General features: G+C 40.9%; 1 protein-coding gene across 3 annotated transcripts in view; it reads right to left on the reverse strand.

The window, feature by feature from the left end:
- Positions 1–12,172, reverse strand: part of GLS (glutaminase) — a 77,820-nt gene that overhangs the window by 22,294 nt on the left and 43,354 nt on the right. Inside the window, exon 16 of one of the 3 annotated variants that reach the window (XM_014060917.2) lies at positions 7,157–8,550. The exons of the other annotated variants lie outside the window; for them this stretch is intronic. Within the exon in view, the coding sequence (XP_013916392.2) occupies positions 8,419–8,550 (132 nt within the window). The 3' untranslated portion in view covers positions 7,157–8,418. Of the gene's footprint in view, positions 1–7,156; positions 8,551–12,172 lie in introns of those variants that run through there. 3 annotated transcript variants of the gene reach the window in all.

Below are 12,172 nucleotides of genomic sequence, written 5' to 3' on the forward strand. Positions count from 1 at the left end.
ACTGTATATTGTAGCTATCCCAGTTGTCAGTGTTTCAATCAATTTAACAAATGTTCAGTGAGCGTTTATGTATGAATATACACAATTAACTATGGCTTATGCCATAGTTCCAATAACGTCATTCAAATGACTGTTACGGTGCTGCAAACGGTCCTAATGCATGCATGCTTGTTTAAAGCTTTTTCTTCTGCAGGCATTTGTATTTCCTCTGTGAACCTCTTCAGGAAAAGCTTATCTCTTGAATAGGTCAGCAGGGTGTCTCCAGAGCACTCAAGTGCTGATCAGTCCCAATTTTTGTATTCCTAAATAATGCCCTGGAGAATTACTCCATGTAAATATGACAAAATATCCTCAAAATAACATAAGTAAATGAGTAATATACACTATGTTTTTATATAGGTCTGCAGAACAAAAACAAGTGTCCCTTTAGCCGAAGGGAAAATGTATAATTATTTTGTGGTACCAAACAGGACAACCAGTTTCTTTCATAATCAAGGCAGGTGAAGTAAGAAAGTTGTTGATTATTAAACATACTGACAAAGACAAAACTATTACTTTACATAGTTTTAGCATTAAATTTTATGCAAATCTGGAAGGATAGTTGTGATTTAAAATACCTCCATATAGAAAGAGGTTCCACCACAAAACCGTGCTCGACTAAACCACGCTCGACTAAACCGTGTCGCTGACGTCATCAAAAGGGCGACAACAGCGCGGAGACAGAAGCACGCTGTAAACCCTAAACCTAAAATTAACCCCTAAACCTAAACCTAACCCTAAACCTAACCCTTAACCTAACACTAAACCTAACCCTAAACCTAACCCTTAACCTAACCCTTAACCTAACCCTAAACCTAATCCTAACCCTTAACCTAACCCTAAACCTAACCCTAACCCTTAACCTAACCCTAACCCTTAACCTAACCCTAAACCTAACCCTAACCCTAACCCTTGCCTTAAGTTGAATCGGCTTGCTTTCAAAGCACTATTTAAAGCGCCCTTCTTTCTCCGCGCTGGCTGTTGTCGCCCTGTTGATGACATCAGCGATGCGGTTTAATCAGGCGCGGCTTAGTCGAGCACGATAGAAAGAACCCCCCCCAAATAAAATCTACCAAACTTCTTAAATCAAAACCTGGAATTTAAGAAATTATGTAAAGAAACTAAGGTCAAAGATAGTGCATGAGAAATACCTGGTGACACTGCAAACATTCAGTTTTACTCCATTTGGAAAACAAGTTTGGTCCAGATTATAATGGCTAGCTATGTTATAAATCAACTGCTGTTTCCTGAAATAATTATTCTCTAGCTGGGAACCTAAAAAGATTATGTACAAGTCTGTATATGTAATTTAGGATTCAGCAGGAGATAGATCAAACCTAACCTAGTTCATTTCTAACTTACAGACCCGACTCCCTCAGTTGTTGTTGTGATGAGCAAGTTTGGGCTATTGCCTCAATTCAGCTTGCAAATATTTTTATACCTGCTATCTCATACCAATATCATAGATCCTCTCATGACTTCAGGAGTGTTTGTGGCGCAGTGGTTAGGGTGCAGTACTGCAGGCCACTTCAGCTGACTGTTATCTGCAGTTCAGCGGTTCTAATCTCACCGGCTCAAGGTTGACTCAGCCTTCCATCCTTCCAAGGTGGGTAAAATGAGGACCCGGATTGTTGGGGGCAATATGCTGACTCTGTAAACCGCTTAGAGAGGGCTGAAAGCCCTATGAAGCGGTATATAAGTCTAACTGCTATTGCTATTGCTAACGTTTTATACATGTGTGATGATTTGTGAGGGGAGAATGAATTTCCTAACAATAAATTTCCCCAATGGAAGAAGCTTCTTGGATGAGAAGCTAAATGTTTCAAAGAAAAAAAAAAGTCCAGTTACTTTTGAAACCTTTGGGTTTCCGAGGTGGCGCAGTGGTTAGAGTGCAGTACTACAGGCTACTTCAGCTGATTGCTAGTTCGGCAGTTCGGCTGTTCAAATCTCACCGGCTCAGGGTTGACTCAGCCTTCCATCCTTCCGAGGTGGGTAAAATGAGGACCCGGATTGTTGTGGGTAAAATGAGGACCCGGATTGTTGTTGGGGGCAATATGCTGACTCTGTAAACCGCTTAGAGAGGGCTGAAAGCCCTATGAAGCGGTATATAAGTCTAACTGCTATTGCTAACTGCTATTTCCCTGACATTATTTAAATGATTTTGTACTTTCAATTAATGTTGGTTCGTTTCCTCAGCAGCTGAATTTGTGTATTGTGTTTGCCTCTGTGCTTAAAGTCCCACCTAATTCTAAAGAGTACAGAAATGAGTTGTTTGGTGAACATAAATGCAAGTGAACATATGGCAAGTGATGGCATTAATCAATGTGAAACCACTGACGTGAATATAAAAGGTTAATTCAATTTTTGAGGCCACATGAAGGAATACAATTTCATTGGCCAGAAGATATTGACTGTTGGCTATAATAGAATTTTGACAAGGATAAATGTAAAATCAAATCAAAAGAACAGCTAGAGATAGAAGAGTATACATGTCAATTGTTTTCTTATGTCCAGTAATTAGAAAGATTTAAAGTCGATAAAAGAATTTTTGGTTTTGAACATTATAAGACTGAATTTGGAACAGAAATGTATACAAACAATGAACACATTACTGATAAAACGTACAAACTTCTATTAAACTTTGAAACAGAAAAAGAACAAATGAAAGAAGGTATGATAAAATGGGCTAAACAAGGTATGCCCAACCCGTGGCCTGCATGTGGTTCTGGACAACAAGTAATGCAGCACCACAAGAAAATAAAATAAAAATATTTAAAAAATAAAGGAAGTCTGTTATTTATACACATTAACTAGATTGCATGTTTTATTTGCAACCCAAGACAATTCATTCAATCCGGCCCAGGCAAGCCAAATGGTTGGACAACTATGGGCTAAACATTTAGGTTACAAATAGAACAATGGGAGAATATGTGGCTTAAAGAGAATTTTTATAAAATGATGTATCGTTGATAAATGATACTGGAAAAAATGTATAGAATGTATAAAGGTACTATGAATTTATGCTGGAAATGAAAACATAAGAAGAGATGTTTTATCAATTCAGTGCAAAAAAGCTAGAAACTTTTAGACAATATATGTATTAAATACAGAAGATTGTAAAGATTAATATGCAATTGAATTGAATTTTTCTTTTAGGACCAATTGATTAATATTTGGAGAAAAACATGGGAGTGTTTTTTTATATATGACAACTGCAGCAAGATTATTATATTCACAAAGGTGGAAAGAGTCAATTTTACCCACAATGGAGGAATGGATGGTGAAAATGATGAAACTTGCTGAGGTGGCCAAAATTGACAACTTTAATTAGAGACAAAATATTGTCTAAGTTTAATGTTGACTAAAAACTCCTGACTTTTTGTGTGAAACAAAAAAATGAAATATGGTTTTCATAATTAGAAAAAATATATAGAAAATGTAAGATGTTAATATACATTTATAACTTTTGTAAAAGAAAATAATAAAATCATTTTTATATTTTATTTCTTTTTCTGCATTTTTGTCTTTATCTTTTTCTCTTCCTTTATTCTAAACATCACTTCTTGTTAATTTTTATCTTCCCTTAAAATTTTTAATAAAGAAAGATATGTAGCGATATATATTGTTGTTGGCAATTTAAGCAAGAATAGAGATATAGCTTTTGGTAATAAAAGCAAGAATCAAATTAATGTAGCAGCATGTACCTTAAACACATAAGAGATATATTGGGCAAGCAATATTCAGACATGACCATCCACATATCTCTAATGAAATAGGTGAAATGTCTAACTGAATATGAACTATTAGATTTAACAATTTATTCTGCATTGCAGGAATCCATAATTCCCCAAGGGGGGGGGGACAAATGGACTTCCTTTAGTTAAAAGTTGTCTTAAAATATGGTAGAATTGTTCAAGTGAACAAACACATAAAGATATATGTTATTTTCAAATATAATTCCATTATTTTTTTATTCAAAAATGATTTGATACTTTGTATTGAAAGAAATCTATTCTTATGATGCTATAATTATTTAGGATTATTCACATCCCTTTTTTGTCGGGAACTCAATGCAATGATTGTGGTACTAAGAATATGCAATTTTTTTGTTCTTTGCCTAAGTCAAACAAGTAGCTATGATTTTGATTAAATGTGCTAAGCAGTGCTTTACATACCACTTTGAATTTGCAATTTGCTGACTACTTAGAAGAGTATGCTTAATATTTTTTTTAAAAAATAGCTGAAAACTCTTTGGACTTTTACAGATGTCATCTCCAGAGGTAAATGTCAACATAAAAAAAATATGCTGCAACCATTGCCTAGTTTAACGTTAAACCTGAATCCAGTAATTAAGCCAATATCCTTGGATGTCATATGATTTAAAGTTGATTTGGGATAACTTTTCCTACTTGTTAAAAATTAAATATTGTGATCCATGAGTTCTCTCTTAAATAAAGTAGCAACAAAGGAAAACCAAAGAAAACACCTGACAAAATCTCTGCCATACACACCCAACATTTTCCAAGCAGCATTTATTCTTGCTATTTGAATAACGACGGAAATCCAGCATATGGAAGCAATGTGCATTTCTATTTATGGAATTCTGCATTGCAAATCAGTGATTATACCCTGATTATACCCTGCTTCTTTACCCCAATCTCTTGGCATACTATCAGTACCCAATGAATCTTGTTGCACTTGGCACAGCATAAATAAGTAATAAGTAAATAAGTAAAGCAACAATGATCTCAGTACAAAAGTTTAAGAAATATTCATTTGTTTTATCACAACTACCGTATATACTCAAGTATAAGCCGAGTTTTTCAGCCCACTTTTTGGGCTGAAAAAAGCCGCCTCGGCTTATACTCGAGTCAGTGAAAAATTTGCCCGAAATGGAGGAGAAAAAGGGGCGGGGCCATGCCGCTGGGTGACGCTCGTGAATGGCCCGGCGCCCCTGTGAGTTTCCCCTCCCTCTGTGTCAGTTTGCCGCGCAGCGCGCTGCGCACCATCCCCCCTCCTCACATTCTAATGTAATGCAGGGCTGTTTTACGATTCCCCTTCCTCCCCCTCCTGCCGCTCTGCAACGATGTCCCACCTCCTCCTTGTTATGGCAAGCAGCCACATAGCAATGTCCCACCTCCTCTGGTACAGTGATCCAATGATAGGAATCACTGTGCCGTGTGTCATAGGAGGCGGGACATCGCTCCCGCGGCTGCACGGGACATCATCATCACAGTGGGACATCAGCATCATGAGGTGAGTGAAGTATTTCATTGAATACACTGCTAGTTTACTGTTTTTCTTTGAAATAAATATTCAAAAACATTATTGGTATCTATTTTTATTTTTGAAATTTACCGGTAGCTGCTGCATTTCCCACCCTAGGCTTATACTCGAGTCAATAACTTTTCCAGTTTTTTTGTGGTAAAATTAGGTGCCTCGGCTTATATTCGAGTCGGCCTATACTCGAGTATATACGGTAAATTTTTTGTGGGAAAGAGTTCTAGATTTTTGATTCCCCTTTTCTGTACATTTATGTCTAGTCCTTAGGCACAATTTTTAGAGACTGTCTGGGTAAGTTGCTGTTGTCTTCTTTGTAAAGCACTTTTTCAGAAGTGATTTGCCATCGTCTCCTAGGGCTGAAAAAATGACTGGCCCGAAATCTCCCAATTGGCTTTGTGCCTAACATAGGAATATAATTTACTGTCTCCCAATTTCTAGTCTGATGCCTTAACCACTACACTATACTGGATCTTTCTCTGTGCTTATAACATTTCATAAATATCTTCTCATTGTAACAAACAACTAATTCAAAAAACCAAAATAAATTATTAAACTAATATAGAGTGAATTCAAGTATTTATTGAAATAAAGAGAGTAATATCACAAAATACTCTGTGTCATAATTGATATTGCCTTCTTAGTTATAAAACTGCATAGACTTTCCTGGATAAGGGGGTAGAGGACTGTAATCTCAATGACATATATGAATCAAGACATGAAAAAGATAAGCTGTAGTTGCTCCAAGGTGTTTCTATTGACTTCTTTTCATCCACCACCACCCACGTCCTTTTTCTAGACCTTACATTTTCCAAAGTGAAAGTAAACCACTATTAAAAGACAGAGCTATGAAGAAGCCACAAAAAGCAGAATATTTAATGCAGAAAATATGTCATATTCAAATTTAACTACAATTACACCGATCTATTAGAGTAGTTTCAAAGGATTGACAACTCTCTTTATTTTGTTCTAAGATTATGATTCAAAAGAATCATACTGTATCTATACACAAAAATATACAGGCAGACAGAATCTTTAAAAAAAAAAAGATTTACAAAGGGAAACTCACTGCCAAAAAGAGAAAATCAGCAGTTGGAAACCACTTGGTTAAAAACAAAAGAAACTTATCCATGAGAGATTAGCTCTTATCTACTCATGCAAATGCCTTCAAATAATCATATCTTATAAAGATGGCCTAAAGCATGTATAAATGTATGAATCAAGATCAATGTATAGGTTCAGATATAAAGTGTTCAATCGGTACCTGTATGCAAGGCACTTTTACTTGAGCATGTGATAGCAATAGCAATAGCAGTTAGACTTATATACCGCTTCATAGGGCTTTCAGCCCTCTCTAAGCGGTTTACAGAGTCAGCATATCACCCCCACAGTCTGGGTCCTCATTTCACCCACCTCGGAAGGATGGAAGGCTGAGTTAACCTTGAGCCGGTGAGATTAGAACCGCTGAACTGCAGATAACAGTCAGCTGTAGTGGCCTTCAGTACTGCACCCTAACCACTGCGCCACCTCGGCTCTATAGTATGAGTGTGTGTGTGTGTGTGTGTGTGTGTGTGTGTGTGTGTGTAAATATATGCTTCTCTAATCCTCTGCAAGGGTATTTTTTTCTCTGCCTGGATATGCTTTAAATATTCTGCTCATGTCCAGGGAACAGCAGCAGTTAGTGGGGATGGGGAGTTGTGCGCCTAGCAAGAGCATGCTGTGCTATAGGCCCAAACAAATGTGTTTTCAAGTCACCCTCCAAGCTGATGAAAGGTGGCAAGATAAGAAAGGCAGCAGGCACTGCCAAAAGAAAAACAAAAATCTGTTATCAATTTATAACACCCAAACATAATGTAAGCAAACAGTAAGTGTCTCTTTATCTTTTTTATTCAAAATCTACAAGAATGCTTTTCATTCTCGGTATCAAATTATGTCTTAGATTGCATATGTAAAAGAACAAAAATGCAAAATATTCTGCTTAAAATAAAAATTTATTATAATACAAAGTGTATTGGCTCAAAGTACATAAATAACATACAATTTAAATGAAAAATGGGAACACATAACAAATATTTAAAACTCAGAAGAAAAAAAATAATAGAAAGATGATCAAACAAAGTTTAAATACATTGTATTTTTAATGAAATATTAAGTATGTCATAGGGTAGAATGGAGAATACAAGACAAATGTTTGAATACGAAGAACTGATACTGCTATGAACACAAATGCATTAAGCTGTACTAATAACAGAATAAACACAATAATATTCTGTCAATTTTTGAGGTCTTGCCCTTAATGTTGATTTCTCCTGGAATGTAGTAATTTCTCTGGTGGATATAATTTAGAAGTCTTTAAGATGAAAGATGTAGAATGTTTCAAATCTGAACTCCTCTGAATTCAAAACACCCCATATCAAATTTGAAACAGACTTTTTACTAGCTTATGAAGTCTTTCAAGGTTAAAATGGAGTACTTTAATTTTAAACTCAGACAGGTTTTCTCATTTCAAGAAAAACAGTACTTATTTCTTATCACCATTCCCACTTTTAGCCAAGTCACTACGTAAGCACTATGAGGACAGAATTTTAGTAACATCAAATGGCCAAAATCATTTGCCCATCTTAGTCCAATATAATGTCCACATTTTATTAATTATTGTCTGTTTTCTCACTTTCTGGTTTTGGCCTTGGACCATAAATAACATTTTGATAGTTTGATACTAACAATGCCCACCCACCCCCAATTACCATGCCTTTTAAAACAAGGATTCGTAAATTATTTCACCACATCCAAAATACAAACGCAACACATTAAAAGTCTTATGGGGGCAGCAATATGTCAGTATAAGCTTCATTCTGTTTAAAAGCAGTTTTCTTAAAAATTACACTGAAGACACCACTCAAAACCAACCAATCAGATCAGTTTCATCTTTATCAATCTGTCTGGATCACTTCCAATCCAATGACATGATAATCTGAACATTGCAGTCATTATAATATGGATACTTTTCTAAGAGCACGAGTTGTAGAGATTGATAAATCATAACTTCTTTAAATGTAACTTAGCACTGCAGTTTTGTTTCCTATATTCCTCAGTGCTTCAAGAGCACATTCTAGTGCTGGTATTGACCAAACTTTCCTCATGTAGATCAAATTTCCAGATGTCATAAATAGGCCACCACCCAGGATGAGAGAAGGAGTTTGCAAAATCTGGACAGGCTGGAGGACTGGGCTGAAATGAACAAAATACCCTTCAATGGTGAAAAATGTAAGTTATTATATTCGGGGAATAAAAATGCAGAGCACATATACACAATGGGAGATTCATGGCTTGGAAGAACACTATCAAAAAGGGCTTAGGCATTGTAACTGAAAGCAGGATGAACATGAGAAAACAGTGTGAGACAGTTGTTACAACGGCCAAGGTAGGTCTGGGTACTTTAGAAGAAGCATTGTACTCAAAGCACATGGCATCCTTATTCTCCTCTACTCTGCAATGGTACCAATCTGACTACTGTGCACAAATCTGGACATCATATTTCCAGGATACTGAGAGGTTCAAATATATTAAGAGGAGAACAACAAAAGTAACAATGCAAGGAATGGAGGACATTCCTATTAGGGCAGCCTCAAGAAAGAGTACTCTAGATCAGGGGTCTCCAACCTTAGCAATTTTAAGACTTGTGGACTTCAACTCCCAGAATTCTTCAGCCAGCTTTGCTTTTGGGAGTTGAAGTCAGGGGTGGGTTCCTACCGGTTCGCACCGGTTCTTGCGATCCGGTTCGTCAGTGAACCCGGAAGTAATTAACTTCCGGGTTCCTAGCCCCTGTCGCTGGGTGCCTGCAGGGTTTTTCTTTTTAAAAAACACCTCTCCGGAGAGGAAGCCCTGTCAAAGGGCACCTTTCCTGCCTTGGCGGCTGCAGGGACCGCCCCGCTGCTTTATCTTCCTCCTCCTCCTCCTCCCCTTCCGCCCACAGCAGCAGCAATGGCAGCCGAGCTGGGAAAGGGGCGCTTTAGCAGGGCTGTGGCAGCCCTGTCAAAGCGCACCTTTCCCGCGTCGGCGGCTGCAGGGACCGCCCCGTCGCTTTCTCTTCCTCCTCCTCCTCCTCCCCCTCTGCCATGAGCAGCAACAACAGCAGCCGAGCTGGGAAAGGAGCGCTTTAGCAGGCTGTGGCAGCCCTGTCAAAGCGCACCTTTCCCGCGTCGGTGGCTGCAGGGATCGCCCCGTTGCTTTCTCTTCCTCCTCCTCCTCCTCCCCTTCTGCCATGAGCAGCAGCAACGGCAGCCGAGCTGGGAAACGGGCGCTTTTGCAGGGCTGTGGCATTCCTGTCAAAGCGCACCTTTCCTGCCTTGGCGGCTGCAGGGATCGCCCCGTTGCTTTCTCTTCCTCCTCCTCCTCCTCCCCTTCTGCCATGAGCAGCAGCAACGGCAGCCGAGCTGGGAAACGGGCGCTTTTGCAGGGCTGTGGCAGCCCTGTCAAAGCGCACCTTTCCCGCGTCGGCGGCTGCAGGGATCGCCCCGTTGCTTTCTCTTCCTCCTCCTCCTCCTCCCCTTCTGCCATGAGCAGCAGCAACGGCAGCCGAGCTGGGAAACGGGCGCTTTTGCAGGGCTGTGGCAGCCCTGTCAAAGCGCACCTTTCCTGCCTTGGCGGCTGCAGGGATCACCCCATTGCTTTCTCTTCCTCCTCCTCCTCCTCCCCTTCTGCCATGAGCAGCAGCAACGGCAGCCGAGCTGGGAAACGGGCGCTTTTGCAGGGCTGTGGCAGCCCTGTCAAAGCGCACCTTTCCTGCCTTGGCGGCTGCAGGGATCACCCCATTGCTTTCTCTTCCTCCTCCTCCTCCTCCCCTTCTGCCATGAGCAGCAGCAACGGCAGCCGAGCTGGGAAAGGGGCGCTTTTGCAGGGCTGTGGCAGCCCTGTCAAAGCGCACCTTTCCCGCGTCGGCGGCTGCAGGGATCGCCCCGTTGCTTTCTCTTCCTCCTCCTCCTCCTCCCCTTCTGCCATGAGCAGCAACAACGGCAGCCGAGCTGGGAAACGGGCGCTTTTGCAGGGCTGTGGCAGCCCTGTCAAAGCGCACCTTTCCCGCGTCGGCGGCTGCAGGGATCGCCCCGTTGCTTTCTCTTCCTCCTCCTCCTCCTCCCCTTCTGCCATGAGCAGCAACAACAGCAGCCGAGCTGGGGAACGGGCGCTTTTGCAGGGCTTCCGCCACGCCCCCAAGGACCGCTGACCTCGCGCCTCCGTTTCTTCTTCTTCCCCAGCCTTCCCAGTTAGCTTGCTTGAAGCTCCGAGGAGGCGGGAGGAGGGTCGCAGGAGTGGAAGTGGGGGGAGGTCTTCCCGGCCGGGAAGAGCTGAGAGGCTGCCGGCCCCTTTCGCAGGAAAGTTAACTTTTCTTGGCGAAATCCTGCCCCCCCCCCCCCCGCGTGGTTGAGTGGTCGGCTGTCCTCTTCCCGTAAACCGCCCGGAGTTACCTGTGTGTGAGGTGGGCTGCCCTATGCATTTGCGTGTGTGCGCTGGAAAGAGAGTGAAAAAGAGAGGGAGAAATAATTATATGAATTAGATAGATCAGTCTTTCTCCACCTTGGAGACTTGAAAGTGTGTGGACTTCAACTCCCAGAAAGGGAGTTGGGAGAAAGGGAGAAAGGAGGAGAGAATGAAAGGAAGATGGGGGAAAGAAGAAAGAGGTAAGGAGAGGAGGATGGAAAGGAGAGAAAGAGGGGGAGAGAGGGTAGAAAGGGGAAGAAGAAGAGCAGGAGTAAGAGAAAGGGAAGGGAAGAAGGAAGGGGAAGGAGAGGAAGAAGGAGGAAAGTAGAGAAGGGAGGGAGGGTGAAAAGAAAGAGGTAAGGAGAGGAGGATGGAAAGGAGAGAAAGAGGAGGAGAGAGGGTAGGAAGGGGATGAGGAAGAGCAGGAGTAGGAGAAAGGTACAGGAAGAAGGAAGGGAAAGGAGAGCAGGAAGGAAGAAAGTAGAGAAGGGAGGAAGGGAGAAAAGAAAGGGAAAATAAGGTGGTGTTATAACAGGAGGAAGGGATGGTAAACAAAGCAACCCAAACTGTATATTATAACCTATTAAATGAAATAATAAATGTATAAGAATGATAAATGTTAAAACACTTGTAACCAAACGACATGCTATATGTGATGATGGGTTTTTTTCTTTTTGTTTTGTTTTGTTTTTATTGTTGTGGGTATGTGTCGTCTATGTAACAAAAAAAATAAAAAAATATTTTTATAAAAAGGTGGAGAAGCACTGAGATAGATGATAATGAGAGAGGGAGAGGGAGAGAGAGAGAGAGAGACCATAACTAGATAGACAGATAGGCAGGCAGATAGACGGATGGATAGAGAGAAAGAGAGAGAGATAGGTAGGCAAGCAGATAGATGGATGGAGAAAGAGAGGGGGGAAAGAGGGAGAGGGATACCATAACTAGATAGGCAGTCAGATAGACAGATGGATGGATAGAGAGAGAGAGAGGATGTATATAATTAAGGTGACCAGACATCCCTAGCAAGGTTGCAGGCTGGCAGTAACTGCCGCGGCCTAGCTCCCCCCCCCCCCCACGGTCAATGGTGTCCCTCTTTACCAATCTGAAAATCTGGTCACCTTACTTGTTTAGGTAATTCTGAGGTGGTTGATGGTTCTGTGAGTGCCTGTCCTTTATAATTTTCCACATTGCCTTGATGGTTTTTATTCCAGTGACTTTGTCTTTCCTGTTCTTAGGCTTAGGAAAAAAAAAACTGGTTTCATTGGCAGTCTTTCTTTTTTGGGGGGGGGGATTTTTATTTTTTTGGTGTTTTCCTAGCACTGTCATAGTTTGTGGGTGTGGGTGGGTGTGTAATGTCCCACAGTTATCTATGCAT

Source organism: Thamnophis sirtalis, unplaced genomic scaffold (assembly GCF_051295495.1).
Source record: "Thamnophis sirtalis isolate CommonGarterSnake01/CBP01778 unplaced genomic scaffold, rThaSir2_p1.2 scaffold_1, whole genome shotgun sequence".
Lineage (NCBI taxonomy): Eukaryota > Metazoa > Chordata > Lepidosauria > Squamata > Natricidae > Thamnophis > Thamnophis sirtalis.